Here is a 15,719-nt window from a genome sequence, read left to right as displayed (position 1 = left end):
CCTCCCATAAAATTTCCTAGCTCCGTCCCCATATATATATATATATATTTTACTGTTTAAATATTATTTTAATTATATTTTATAATATTATAACACTGGCGTGCACACTCTTCATACATGCCAGTTGTATATAAATCACTACTCATTTACAAAATCAGGAAGGTTCAAAAAGTACTCACATCTCTTTTCTTTTAGTGTTTAAAAAACATAAAACAATTTTTGAACTAGTTTGATCAGACCCAAAGCTTGTATTGCTACTCTCCATTCCTATAATGTGGTCAAGAAACTTAAGCAATGGCTCCGATTCCAAGTTTAAGATTCTCAATGGATTTTGGAAATGCCGGAGGGAATTTCATTGTGAACTTACTCATTTAGCCTACTGCTCAGCTGTTGGAATTTGAATGTCAGTATCAGGTGCCAATCTGAACTTTAGAATCTTATGAAGCTGCGCTACCGGCCTCACATTCTTGCTTGGAGTTTGATTTGGATCTATTATACATTTTCCTGAGAAAAGGTTTGCTTCAGACGGCCCAGTCTCTTCATGAACCACTGGGGTACCATCTGCAAAATAACCCAATTTAGCACACAAATCTAAAGATGATACAATCATGGATTAAACGGTCAATATGACTTCTTCTGTCATATGGGTGGCTCAACACAGCTTCAGTGATCATTCAAGTGATATTGATCACATGCATTCCACAAGAGAATATTAAGCACAAATTGAGTGTGACACATAACAAGCTCACCTTCTTCTTTGAAAACCAAGCCTGTGCCAATTGTTTCTTCATATTCTCCGATCTGTAAGAAGACCAGAATCAGCAAAGGCCTGAAGGGAACCATGAGTCAGGCCCCACAACTTAACATTAGACTCCATGAGAAAAACAAAAGCAGAGCAATAGGACTTAATGAAACCAAAATGCTAAATTCTGAAGTTATTTCTTCATCCTGAAGGATATACTAACTATTAACTAACAATAGAATGAATAGATCAAAGCTAAAATTTCCACTCGGAATATCATGGAGGAAGTAAAGAGAATGAATGGTAGGTTAAGTAATTTCTGACTATTTCTAGCTGAAAGACTAAATATAAAGATCAGGCCATGGTTTATGAAAGATATAGACATCTCCACAAAATTGAGTGGTTAAAGGATGCATAACCTGATAAGTTTAAATCAAGAATATTGAATTATTCAAGAAAAGCACATAATAACGAAATTATACATTATATCCATGACCTTACCCCAACAACTGATAAAATATAGTCCTCTACACTGCTATATTTCTGAAAATTCTTGACATTCCAGAACATAGAAATATATGGGATATGATATTCCATTTATTCCAATATATTGCTATGACTTCTGAAATTATTCTCAAGCTATTTTCCCACCATATTCGACTAAGTCACTTTCGCACATACAGTGATAGTTCCCATTTACATTCAATCCTGAATTTTCATTCATTATTAACCTTGTCGTTCTTCTCCAATAATATTTTTAGAAATTTTTGTTTATGATTAAATCTCCAATAAGTTTTAATTTGTCAAATCCCACTGACTTTCAGTTTTTAAAACTCCTTGTAGTTTTAATTCATACCCTAAACATCTTCACGTGTTACATTGTTTTTTCCCAGTACACAAACACGAGTATAAAAAATGTTCAATCCCACATTGGATAATTGTTACAAGTGCCAGTAATTAATATAATATAATTAAATTCAAACCTATAGATTTAAGCTTTTAAATTGAGTTATGTCTCAATATATTGTATTATGGTTTTACTGTAGGACTTTCCAAGATGTTAATCTCCCCAAAAGTTTTTTTCTCAAAAATAAAAATAACTCTTCAAGTTTTATCTTGTTTATTTCTACTAACTCTCACCATTTATCCCCAACACCTGCTGCCTTCCTGACTTTCCATGTTGCCTGAAGGTATAAATTATTCAATAATACATAAGTCCCAAATTATCACCACTTAGACCTACCAAAATGGTCCTAGTTGATTATCATTGAACAAGGTAACTCCAGCACGAACAATAGTACAAGGATCAAATAAAGTTTCTCTATAGCCTATAGGTAATAAATTTTTATGAAAAGAACAAAAGGGAGAACATTAGTATAGTCTGCATGGGGGAGGGAGGTGTACAAGGGAAACATTAAAAAAATGAGTAGAAAAAATTATTTTTCGAAATCTTGGGATGAACATATTGAAAAGCAAAAGGGGAAAAAAAACCCTCATTCACCGAGATAGGATGAACACAATGTCAAATGCAACAAAATCAACAAAAGCCAAGTTGTATGAACTCAATTTAAATGCTGCATTCAAATCATGAAATAGAATAAATGTTATATATATATATCCTATTACAGTATCAACTTTAATTAAGGAGCAAGGGAATCAAATGGGAGCATCTTATCACAATAGTGCTCTACCAAAAGAATAAAGTTGGATAGATCGCAAAACAACTTCAATTTTTGAATGAAGAGGGGACAGAACACATAAAGAAAACACACTAATGTGTGTCCCAAGGCACAGATAAATTCAGAATCTGATTGAGGAAAAAAGAAGAAAAAATAATAAAAAGAAAACCTGTTTAGATAATGAACTGTCACACTAAAAGGAAATACAGGATTATCACAGGCAATTAACTCACCAGCTTCACCTTGTCATCTATAACTAACACTGGATTCAATGTGTCCAGACCCTGCAATTAAAAAAAAAAAGAAAAAAAGTAAGGTAATAGATTTGATTTGAAGGGGAAAAAAAATTCATTTCTGAGATGTTAGACAAACCAGTGATGACAAAGAGGCCATCATCTTCAAGCCATAAATTAACAAAATTGAAGCAAAAACTTCAAAATAAAATGTCCCACTACCAAAAAATATGCATACCCAAAAAAAATTCAGGGGACCAAAGTTTCTTTTACACCATCAATATTAAAAACTTGGTATCCTCTACTACTAAAGAAGGTAATTTGGATTATCCAAGCAATACTCCATATACATATGCATGTCTGTGTGCATGTTAAATTTGTTTACTTAATTTGATAAATCTCAAGGAATTGTATATCTCTAGTCTGGAACATACAGATAGAACATATGGTGCATTTGGTGGGATGTCAAGTATCCCAGCAAGACAGTTGAGATCAAGCAATACAAATTCTTCTTCGTCCTCATGATCTTGTTGCACCGAATTCACCTCCATATCCTAAACACACCAACAAAAAAAGGTAAAAAGGAAGTCAGAGAGACACGTATAGAATTGTGTTCACCATTCAAAACAATAATCACACATAGCATAAGGAAATAGAGAAGGGAAAGGAGAATAGTTTTCAGCCAACCTTCCATTGCAAAGCACCCAACCGCAACAGACCTAGGGTTAAAGAATCTGTTGTTTAAAAATTTCTGTTGTAATGGACGTCTATTGTAATTGGATGAATGGATTGTATTGATGTAAATGGAAAACAATGGAATGAAATGAGAAAAACGAAAATAAACTTCTGGTTATTTAGAGGATAGCCAAACCTCCAACAACAAAGCTAATTTCATACAATTCAGATGGTGCAATGCAAGGCCATCAAAACACAACCACTACACCATTCGGCCACAAGCAACCAAACCAATACACCTCAAATTCGGCTAAAACCAAAACATTAAAAAAAAACACCACGTTGATCATACTCCCAATCGGAACCAACCGAGAATCACCCAGTGAAACACCACTCTAACTTCGCTCAAAACAAAAAGGAAACCCAAGAACCTCCTCACCGCCCTTCAACTTCCAGCCAAGCCCAAAGGACTCGACCAAAATCAAACCCAGAAACTTCCACCGAAAAACCTCCCTATTCGGCCATTCCCACCGCAGCCAAATACTCATAAAACCAACCTACCAAACCCAACATTCAATCGCAAAAAATAAAAATAAAAAAATCCCAAAATCAGAGCTTAAATCAAACTTAAGGAAGGAATTACCTATCAAAGAAGAACTTGAGCATGGAAGCTTCCGGAGCTGGTGTTGCACCGTCACCAACAGCGTCGCTCAGCCCACCGGCTTCCTCTCTCTGTGTCTTCCTCTCGGTGATATGTCTCGGTCACTCTTCTCGGTCTCACACTCTCGTATCTCTCTCCAACGGCTGGTGTAACAGAAAAAATAAAAAGCCCATCCTAATAATTATTTGGCCCATAAAATAGTTATGGGATCCAATACGTTATGGGTCATAAAAATAATAACTAGGCCCTATAAAAAAAAAGCCCATCCTAATCCTCGAAATTGGCCAATTCTTGTAATCATTTCATCCCTACAACTACAATACACATTCCCATTTTAATCCATTATTCTAACAAATTCGTTCATCCTCCAATTCATCACAATTCCATCATCATCATCAAATATACAAAAGAAACTTAAAAAAAAAAAACAAAAAATAGTAACAGACGGCTGCGATGCCGGGCTAGTAGCTTGCGGTGGGAGGGAAATGGTGGAAGAAAGAAAATAAAACAATAAATAAAATAAAGAGTAAAATAAAATTTGTTTAGAAAAATATTAGTTAAAAGTACAAATTTATTTTTCGTGAGACCTAGGCAGGATGTTTTTCGTGATAGCCACCAAAATTGAGTCAAAAGAACACCTTAACATTGATGCCCGCATAATATATGATCTGTTCCATCAGAAAACGGCCAAGGCATATCCATAATCCAAATGATAAGTATAAAGGGATGGATTATGCGGGTAGTATCAATCCAACCCAACTTGTTTATCAAATGGATCAAACAGCTTGTATTGTTTCAATCCGTTATTTAAATGGGTCGTGTTAAAATTGACCTTTAATAGGTTGGCGAGTCAAGTAAGTCGACCCAAACTCACAAAATGTCAACCCGTATTGTCAGCCCACTACTAAAGTGAAGGAGAAAGCTGTATCAGCTTGTAATCGTGTTTGGAACACACGATTTTGAGATTAAGGAAATTTCCTTCAACCTTCCTTAATAAGTGACAAGTGTCCTTCAACATTTTTGGGTTTTAAAAAAAATTAATGTTTGAGTTCTTAAATTAGTAGAATGATAATAAATTATTGTTAAAATATTAAAAAAAAAAAACATGTGAGACATGACACTTGGCACTTATTAGATTAGGTTGAAGAAAATTTTTTCCAAACCAGTTTTAAAGAAATTTATGTCCTTTCGAGATTGACATCTGTTTCCAAACTCGTAATTTTGTGTAAAGTATGGGTGGTATTTGTCAAACACCAAAGGCACGGTTCACACTTTTTATATATACACTTTTTGTTTATATATAATAATGATTGGTATTTAAAAGTGAAAAAATAGTATTAAAAAGTGAAAAAAATTTGTTTTGTAATTAATTTTTTATTTGAATTAAATTTTTTTTTTAAAAAAAAATCCCAACTACTAGGACATCATACAAGAGTTATTTAGGCAGGTTTAAGCAATTTCATGACTGCACAATTCTAGCAGCTAATTCATGCCCAAGTCCCTAAACCACTTCAACATGTACTTTGTGTGATCCTCTCTAAATGATGTTAGACTATAAATCGGTGGATAAAGCGAGTATGTTGAGCTAACCCAAGTTATTGCATTATGTTGAATACACGACAAATGAAGGATGGCAACCAAACCTCCTTAAATTTATTCTTCTTTTTTACTATGATTAGGAAATTGGAGGAAACTAAATATATATCTTATCCTAAATCTTAAAGCAATAAATCTTAAAGGTAAAAAAAAAAAGACAATCAAGTTTTAAACTGTTTTCAAACTGTTTTACGATATTGTTGTTTTTAAATTGTCTGCAACAGCAACAGTTTTTAAGTCCACATATTTGTGAAATAAATCAATAGTTATTGGCTTTTTCATCCTATTCAACTTCACTTGTAGGATTGATTTCACTTGTTTTGTTTTGATATGTACATTGAAAATCAAGTCAACTTTATGATCCTCATGATTGAAAGAATCATCCACGGCCCCAAAGAAAAGAAAAAAAGTTGTCAAAGTTGTTCGGTGGACAGAGAAACTACCCATGTGATGCGATGTCCAGTGCAGTTAACATTGTGAACATGGGATGTGGTATGAGGTTTTTAAGAAACAAGAAAAAGTTGTTTGATAAGTAGATAAACTTCCCATGTAATGCAACGTCCAATGCAGTTAATTGATATGGCGATTGATGAGTCTTTGAGAGGTTATTAAGAAACATGGGATGTGGCTTGTGATAGATAAGTTACTATTAGTTATTATCAGTTATCAGTGATTGTATTTAAGGTAAGGACTGCACTTGAGTTGTGGTAAAGCTCCTACCCCGAATTGGAGTTGTATTGTTTTTTGACTCCTACCCAAAGTGGAGTTCTTTAGTGTTTATCATGATTGGCACCCATCAATGGTATCATAAGTATGTATATGTGTCTGTATTGTGGTAATTCTCCAGTCGTAAATGGAGATTTGTAACGTGTATCTTCTTTTATTTTATTGGATATTAGTTGTGTTTATGTTTCTTTAATTGAGACTTAACATTGTTGATATTCTGAGTGTCAATAGTTAGTCAAGAGTGAATGCAGATTAGTGATTACTATTAATGTATTAGATTAACCACATTCGATGAATTTGATTTTCTGAATTAGAATTGATAGTATGCCATGGCCAATTCAATTTCATTTTTGAAGGCTTTATAGAAAAGGATAAGTATCCGGGTTCACTTATAGATCAGACAATACTTCAGGCTTTTCCCCACCAAGGCGAGAATTTTTATCGAAAATAAAGGTCTAGTCAGGATCCACCAAATTAATCCCTAGCCAATACTCCGCGCTACTAAAAATATTGAGCTTTGAGTCGTAGGCCTTCGGCCTGGGTGGCTGGCCCCAAGAGCAGGTTGAATGAATTTATTTTCTCACTATTAATAGATTGAAAAGTTATTTTTTAAAAAAACTATTTTTGGTATCAATGAATGGCACATAAGGAAGACAAACAAATACATTTTTACTCTAGAGTGTATTAATTTGTCTTCCAATATTAGTAAATAAAAAACAATAACATATGCTCTCTTATGTTACAATGTGTGCCATTTGGATTAACTTTAATCTTTTCTTGTACCTTATATTTATTAACTTTTGTAATGCTATATTATCAATTCAGTTAAGAAAAAAATTAAGTTTGTGCTTGTTCAGGAATTAAAAATTAACCGTTATAAACACTTTTTATACATGGTTTTGAATTTGAATTTTTAATGTTAAGTAACACAAGGAATCAAGCACGAGCCTTGGACGTGCCCTCCCAACTAATATATATAACAAGAGTCTCTCGACCTTTGGACAGTGAATTTTTGTTTTTTGTTATAAGACTGTTTTACCTTTCATGAATGGTAAGGATTTGGAGATTTCATTGGTCATTTTTGTCTTTTTAATGTTGTAGATTTCATTGGAGATTTCTCTCGACCTCCGCTTCATAAGGCATGATCTCCAGCCAATTGAGTTACTCCTTGGAACCTTAACATTAATAACTTAATTTGTTCTTGACAACAGCTATCACCATATATCAGAACTCTACAACAACTATCACCATATATCATAAACTGCGTTTTAAAATCGCACTTTTTAAAATTGCAATTCCAAATGAACTCTTACCAGTCTATTTACTTTCAAGCTTCCCCAAAAATAAATAAAAATAAATGACCAAATTGCTATTAAGTGCCAAGGGGTAATAAGCTAATTCCAAAGAACTTGAAGCCTGTTCGAGATTGCGTTAGAACATATAGGTATTGTCTAAAAAAAAATAAAAATAAAAAGCTAGAAAAAGACAAATTCCTTTTCGACGTTTTTGGAGCAATTTTTTTATTTTATTTTTATTTTTATTATTAAAAAAGTGTTTTCTAAGTTAATTTTCTTGTTTTATGTATTAAAAACATTTTTTAAGCTCCTTAATAAAATTCACAAACAAGCTCTTAGAGCATGCTTGAAATTGGGTTGAAAAATCAAGCTTTTAAAGCCGAAATGAGTTTTTTTTTTTTTTTTTTTTTTTTTTTAAAAAAAAACTTCATTTTTAGAGTTCATTAAGGAGCTTTAAAAGTAGTGACCATAATAATTGGATACAAAACAGATGTGATTAGAAAAATTGAAAACTCGGGTACCATGAAAATTGTATTAGACCACAATGGAAAGAGAAAGAAGTACAACAAACGAAAAGCAAATTTAGGAAAATAAACAGGACAAATGTTAGGTTTCCCAAAAATTTGGTTCCAAAATGATGTGTTATCATTCCACGTGATCTATTGTTTTAGTAAATAGAGACATAAGGTGATGGAATGGTGACACATCATTTTGGAACCAAATTTTTGAGAAAAAAAATTGAAAAACCTTGCATTTCTCAATAAACAGTGTAACCCAGAAGTATACTGATATTGAATACCAGAATGATAAACGATAGTCGTGCATCATACATAAATACATATTATCACAATCAAGAGATGTACAAACAATGTAGTCTTTAATATCAAGCTTTCAAACACAAACCGTAGAAAAGGAGTGAAAATTTACCCCAGCCAAGAGAAGGAGAATCATGTGAAGAAACTACTACTCTGGAATTCTGTCCTTCAAGTAATTCAGAACAGCTTTGGTCCCTCGGTCTAAAATTGCCCTCCGGATGCTGCAAAAAGAAAAAAAGAGCATCGTGTACCCTTATAATCAGATCATACTTCTATCTTAATTACCAGCAAACTATTTCAAGCAACATGAGCAGTACTAAAATGTTTGTATATACAGAGTACACAAAATGGGATACAAAATATGACTCCAAAACAGTTAATGAAGATTGCATGATTCACATGAAAAAGGTTCTTGAACTCCACATGCGCGCCGGTAAGCATCTTGACCTAGTATTAAGCAGCAAACCCTGCAGAGCTAATGCAATAGGTTTCCAATCCTGTCCCTCACATCACACAATTGCCTCCTACATGGCATTAATAAATTTACACAAGTCTGCCTTCCTTCCTCAATTGTTAGTCCTTTTCTCTGCTAAGCTAGATCTAGAATATAAATTTCCAGTAATCAATAATATTTCAGTTCTGCAAAAATCGATTTGGTAACCTTGCATTTTTGTGCACTAGTGCATCAATATTATCTGAGAAAGATAACAATATTAGTAATAATATAATAATGTCCATTGATATCACAGGTACCATAAACAGATTGCCCTCTAGTTTCACTAAAATCAAGAAGTTCAGATCACTAAGCTAGAGAAAAGTGGAAGGATTTGATGTTTATTAACTATCTTCTGGGAATTTCTTAGGCTACAATCCCACCAAACCACAAAATCACAGCAAAGCTTATGAAGTTTCCAACAGAATCTCAATAATGCTAACCCAAAAAAAAAAAAAAAGCAGGAGAAACAGAAATAAGTAGCATACCTTCTCAATGAATTTCCGTCAAGTCTTAACGCCTGTAGGCTTGGTTCAAGTAAACCCTGAGCAAAGAACTCTTTAGTTTTTAACTTGGATAACGTAACAAATCACTGAAATTAGTCAGACAAATGTATCATGCAGAGTAGGTATCTCCCCAAGTCAAATGCTTATTGTTCAATCCATATTAATGTGATCTATTGGTTGGGGAACAGGTTCTTAATACTTTAAAATCAAGAAAGGAAAAGACAAGGATAGAAGTTTAAATTAGTTAAGCTAAGAAAAAATTGATTAGACTTGTTTAGGCTAAATGTCATGTGAATTTGAACAAAAACCATTCTAGGACGATTCTTTGGTGATATGAGAATATATAGTCAGAATTATGCCCCCCAAAAATGCTTTCCGTCATTCAGTTTGCTTCTGAAAAAATTATGAAAAAGGATAAATAAAAACTAAGTCATTATGCTAGAAGTACACCCAACTTCACGACCCCATTAACCAAATAGAAAAAAGTATCTATCAAAACCAGTTATTTTTAGATTTGACTTTTCAGAAAATGATGGCTCCAGTTTCTCCAAATTTCAAAAAATAATATGATAAGTGCTGCTGAAATTAATCACTAGGTAGACCACACAGATTCTATGTAGCATCATATCTTATTAAAACCATACTTCATAACCTATAAAATCAAAATAGCGGTGAAAGGATTCCATATCCTGACCAGCTCGGGGGGAAGCACTGAGATGTTGTTGTCAGATAGGTCAAGCTCAGTAAGAGAAGTAAGATTTTGGAACCCCTGCATGCCAATATTAACAAACACAGTCACAAACTTGGCAGTTGATGCGCCCAAAATAGGAAAAAATTGCAATCTTACATGGAAAGTAATTAATGCGAAATAATGAGAATAAAATAAAATCAGCTACATATTACAAAATTTCCTTCTTCAATAAACATTAGAGCCAAGACCTTGACTTTAACAAGTCCTCAATTAAATAGTGGCATTATTACATGTCGAATATATTACCCTTGGAATTGATTGAAGGGAATTTTGGCTCAAGTCAAGGATCCGCAGTTGTTGTAAGCTACATATATCCAATGGGACTTCACATAGTTGCATTCTTCTGTCAAGTCAAATAAGATGCAAGAGAAATAACTGAGACATTGGAGAAAATACCAACATTTACAAGCATAGAAGCACAAGGAACATGCAGGAATATAAGCAAACATATGCATAAAATGTTTGTGTATATGCATCTATCTGCGAGATAGTATTGAAATTTCCAGCTGACTGACCTCAGGTAAAGCTCTTGCAGATGAGGAATGCTGGAAAATACAGGATGCTCTGGTAATGAAGCAGCATTACCACTTAGATCTAGAACCTGAACCCTAGAGACTGCTTGAAATCCAACAGATGGAATCTGCAGGTGAAGTAGCAAGAAGGTAGTCAGATTATAGTGGTGACAGAGGTACACAAACACATTGTAGTGCACACAAGGAAAAATATCCGCATAGATTTGAAATCCCACCACCCTCTCATCGCTAGGTCTCAAAATATGGACATGCAAAAAAACAACTCCAGAAATTTTTATGATGTGGAACTGACTGCAGTGGTTCTTAACTTCTAACAAGACAAATCTCATGACAATTGTCATACAACGTGAAGCCTCTAGATTGGCAAGAGACTAAAAACAAAAAAAGTGTATCTGTGTGCATGTCTATTATTAAGGAAAGGTTCTAATTCTATTGTAAGTCCTAACCTTCTTGCCAGATACAGTTATGCCACAGATCTAGGAGCATACCATCTATATCCATGTTGGGAAGTCCAGTGGATAAAGCACATTAAATAGTGAGGATTGTGGGAGAACTGTGGAGGAGACTTAAGTCTTTATTTTTCAATACTTTGTATCTTTAGCCAACTGATTTTGTTTCTTTTTTGGTGATTAGTTATTATGCTTTCCTTTGTCTTTTAAATCTTTTTGCTTCTACTAGTTAGGTAGTTTCTCTTGTATACTTCCAGTGTACCTAGGAACGCCTTACACTTTTAACGATATTAATTACTTAAAAAAAAAAAAAAAGTGCTTTATCTACTAGGAAATTGCAGAGGTTTCTAATTTATCAATCTACCTTTATGTGATTCCTGTTTAAGCATACACTTAACACATTTGTTGTTTGTGTGTGTGTTCATGCATGCACTTTTTTATTTGGTTGGGGGGGGGGGGCAGATAATGGCGGAGATTTCTAATTTATCAATCTACCTTTGTGTGATTCCTGTTTTTGTGTGTGTGTGTGTGTTCATGCATGCACTTTTGTATTTGGTTTGGGGGGGAGACACAGAGAGATGAGAACTTCTGGAAATTAATTTCATTAAAAGAATAAAAAACTTGGCCTTTGAATATCACAATAACTGGAAAAATTATGTCCCCTGTATGTTCCCATAAGAGCTCTTAATAAATTTTGATCTCATTCATTGACAAGTAGAATATGCAAAAAGACTCTTTGAAACTGTCAATCATAAAAAGATCTGTTTTACCTGTCTGAGTGGATTATTGTCCAGCTTCAAACAAGAAAGATTAGGAAGTGACTTTAAAATTGAACCTGGCCAGTCTTTAATCTGGTTCCTGGATAAAATCAAAGTCTGCAATTTGGAAAAGAAGTTGATGTATTAATAGACAGTTTCAGATTCCAACAAACCAATTTATCATCATGAAAAACTCCTGGAATAGGATGGACAAAGTATTTGACAAGGAAGTTCTATTCAACTTGACCTAGCATGATACCTTTGGTAAACTGGCTTGAACAACCAATGAGTTTTAGCTCAAATGGTACTTCCTCCCTTTGAAGCAAGGTGGAGGGTGAGGTTGTAGGTTCGAATCCCATTGGGTGCGTGTAACTTACCAATAAAAAAAATGGCCTGAACAACAGACTATTTGCTACACACCCAAGAAGCAACAATATATTTCATGGAAACAAACTTTTCAACTGAACTCAACTAAGCCTTAATCCAAATGAAATTAGGGTTGGCTGTGGATCCTCATCAACTAATTAGAGACATGTAGTTTTATTTTTGCCATTCTGTTCTATTGCCTTCCTATTAAACATATTCTTTGTCACTACTTCTACCCATGTTATTTTAGGCCTACCTTTATCTCACTCCATCAACTTGAACTAAATCTCACCGGTGAACCACTCAGTCTGCAATGTATGTGGTCATGCAATCTTTTAGTCACATTAAAAAAAAGTGTGATTAATTTTTTGTTTGTAAGTAATTCAATCTCATTAAAAAGTGCAGACAGATGCAACCCAAGTATACAAGACAGGAGAGACCCCCTAGTAGGGAGAAAAAGATGTACAAAAGTCCAAAAATTTAGTAAAACTAGAAAAGTAAGGACTATTGCACGCCACTATCCATGCAATGCATAAAGGGATTTGAACATAACAAACTTTAGCTTTACCACCCAAATCTCGCAATCTTCAATGCACCACATTGAGCACAAATTAGCCATCCTTCAAACTTGTAAAATATTATGGCTTCCCAATTGACCTCTCCAACTAGCCAACAACTCTATTACCCTTTTAGGCACAACCCACTCAACACCAAAAAGACAAAAGAACGCAACCCATAATTCTCTCACCACTTCACAATAAATAAAAAGATAATTTATGGACTCCTCGCTCCTCTTACACATACAACACCAATCTACCGCAATGACATTCCTCTTCCTCAAGTTATCCAAAGTAAAGATCTTCCCTAATACTGCCGTCCACATAAAGAACACCACTTTTGACAAAGCCTAACCCCTTCAAATGCTTTTCCAAGAAAATGAGGAGCCAACAGGAATGGATAACATGTGATAAAAGGATCTTACTTCAAATCATAGTCAAGGATATTAACTTGATACATAGAAAGGCATAAGATTTTGACTTACATACAAAATGTTAAAAATTGGGAGTAAGGCTTAGTTGAATTGGGTGGAGCACATAATATGTTGAAACTGATAGGAATCTCAATACTTAAAGCACATGGATACACATTAAGGCTTTAACAGCAACCTTGCATAAACATCAAAGCAACTGGGCTTCTAAAAAGCATGTCCATATAATTTACTATCTTGCTGGACCTTATTGCAACAAAATGACTGCTTTAATTTCAAATTTTACTGCTTACCATTCAAAGAATCTGAAGCAGACATATCTTTCTATTTATCAACGGATACACTGACTTGGACTGTGATAGAAACCAGTTCTGGATTTAACCAAAAGATGTTGAAGCCTCCATTACTTTTTAAGAGATCAGTAGAGTCACTTAGGATGACCAATACAAATAGCATTTCACTTTATCATTATTTCCCATTAACATCTAATGAGCAAACAGAGGACAGCTAAGAAATTTACCTGGAGAGAAACACATGAGGAAAGTTCAACCGGCAGCTCTTGGATGACATTCCTAGAAAGATCTACTTTTATAACATCACCTGATTCCCATACTTCTGATGGAACAGCACTCAAACCAAGCCCTTCCAAAGAAAGTTCCTGAAATTACAACATTTATTATAGGTGAAGTTTCCTATTTGTAGACAGAAAAAATAAATGAAAGGTGAATCACAAGCTCTCTGGCTAAAATAACTGAAATCACAGTGGAGGAAGAAGTGGGCAGAGTAACAAAACAACACGATAAATGAATCACATGCGGCCATAGTGACACAACATTTAATGCCCAAAAGTGGTAGATTGAACCCGAGATGAATCTGAATCCCACTCCATCCTTTAGTACCAAAGCCTGGCCAGGGCCTAAATTTGCAATTTTCAATTCTATACCCCAAAAGGGAGAAACAAACTAAAATCATCCAACACAACCAAAACTTCAAATACTATGAATAGAAGGATTTTTAAAAATAAAAGTATCAATTATTCAACTCAACAGAGTTTACACCTTGCTACTTGGGATCAGCTAGCCATCCGGCTCTAGGATCACGACAATTTCGATTTCGGTATTATATTTTTGCTCTAGTTTTTGTTGTTTTTGATGTTTTGAACCCAAGATGAATCTGAATCCCACCCCATCCTTTAGTACCAAAGCCTGGCCAGGGCCCAAATTTGCAATTTTCAATTCTATACCCAAAAAGTGAGAAACAAACCAAAATCATCCAACACAACCAAAACTTCAAATACTAATAGAATGATTTAGAAAAATAAAAGTGTCAATTATTCAACTCAACAGAGTTTACACCTTGCTACTCGGGATCAGCTAGCCATCCAGCTCTAGGATCACGACAATTTCGATTTCGGTATTATATATTTGCTCTAGTTTTTGTTGTTTTTTATGTTGAAACGGTTTCTCTCCAGGGATTGTGAAAGATGTTCCACTAGAAATATTCTTGTTATCTGCCTTATTGAGTAGAATGCCTTCCGCTGTGGGTTATCAACCCACTATTAGTACCAAAATGGGTTCTTTACAAGAAAGAAGTACTTCTACCAGAGCAGGATCCATAACCTATATTCAAGCGGTTTATGTAACTGCAGATGAAGAGATAAGAGGGCCCTATGGAAATGCGGTTAGAAATCCATAATAGAGTCCAACCACAACTTGATTGTAGTACTTGTCCACAATCTGAGCACCTTACTCATGCCCAAAATATTGCTTACACACCTCATAAATCCGAGTGATATTCCCAATACTAAAGTACATATGTTTGAGATGATCCCAAATATCTTTGGCAGTAGGAAGATAAATACATGAAGACCCAATGTGAGGCTCAATACTGTTCAACATAAGAGATATAATTTGATTGTCCTTCTAGTCCCAAAGGCTTGTGGAGTTAAGAGTCTGAAGGTTTCCCTAATTGCAAATGAGGATACAAACTTTTCCCTCTGAGAAATACCTACATAGAATGCGACCAACAAACATAATTTTTTCCATTTAGTTTCACAAATTTCATAGGAGCATTACCCATAGAAGCTGAACTGAGTAAATCTGATTTAGTGGCCATAATGTGTTGGCAGTGCTGAACAATGCCAAATAACTACAACAACTAGCCAAAGAACCACTGACAATGTTGAAATAGGCCAAAATTCACATGAAACAGCCACAAACCGAAGCAAAACAACAAAGACAGTGCATAAAATGAATAGAAAGCGGCTGAAATAGACCTGAATCAGCTGAAAACTACTCAAACCTTGTCAAAACTGAATGAAATAGACAAAAACTGACCTGAACCGGCAGCAAAATGAATCAAACTGGCCTGAACCGGACTGAACCAGCGGTAAAGTGAATCAAATAAAATTGGACCGGCCGATAAATGAATTGAACCGGAATGGACTGGCCAAA

At 34.5% G+C, this 15,719-nt stretch overlaps 2 protein-coding genes across 2 annotated transcripts in view; both read right to left on the bottom strand.

Moving 5' to 3' along the window:
* Nucleotides 1–160: 160 nt before the first annotated feature.
* Nucleotides 161–4,114, bottom strand: LOC132173812 (uncharacterized). The gene is made up of 5 exons (XM_059585423.1): nt 3,973–4,114; nt 3,089–3,208; nt 2,655–2,705; nt 750–801; nt 161–561 (listed from the first exon to the last, which is right to left on the bottom strand). The coding sequence occupies exons 2-5, from the start codon at nt 3,203–3,205 to the stop codon at nt 377–379; spliced, it is 405 nt and encodes a 134-aa protein (XP_059441406.1). The 5' UTR covers nt 3,206–3,208; nt 3,973–4,114; the 3' UTR covers nt 161–376.
* A 4,256-nt stretch (nt 4,115–8,370) lies between these two features.
* Nucleotides 8,371–15,719, bottom strand: part of LOC132175172 (plant intracellular Ras-group-related LRR protein 6) — a gene marked incomplete in the record, with an annotated part of 15,528 nt that continues 8,179 nt past the window's right edge. Inside the window, 7 exon segments of the mRNA XM_059587025.1 lie at nt 8,371–8,643; nt 9,404–9,459; nt 10,116–10,190; nt 10,419–10,515; nt 10,688–10,812; nt 11,925–12,029; nt 13,787–13,924. Coding sequence (XP_059443008.1) covers nt 8,571–8,643; nt 9,404–9,459; nt 10,116–10,190; nt 10,419–10,515; nt 10,688–10,812; nt 11,925–12,029; nt 13,787–13,924 — 669 coding nt within the window.

This window comes from Corylus avellana, chromosome ca3 (assembly GCF_901000735.1).
Source record: "Corylus avellana chromosome ca3, CavTom2PMs-1.0".
Lineage (NCBI taxonomy): Eukaryota > Viridiplantae > Streptophyta > Magnoliopsida > Fagales > Betulaceae > Corylus > Corylus avellana.
Note: the sequence above shows the minus strand (reverse complement) of the source record. Positions and strands in the feature narration are given on the sequence as shown.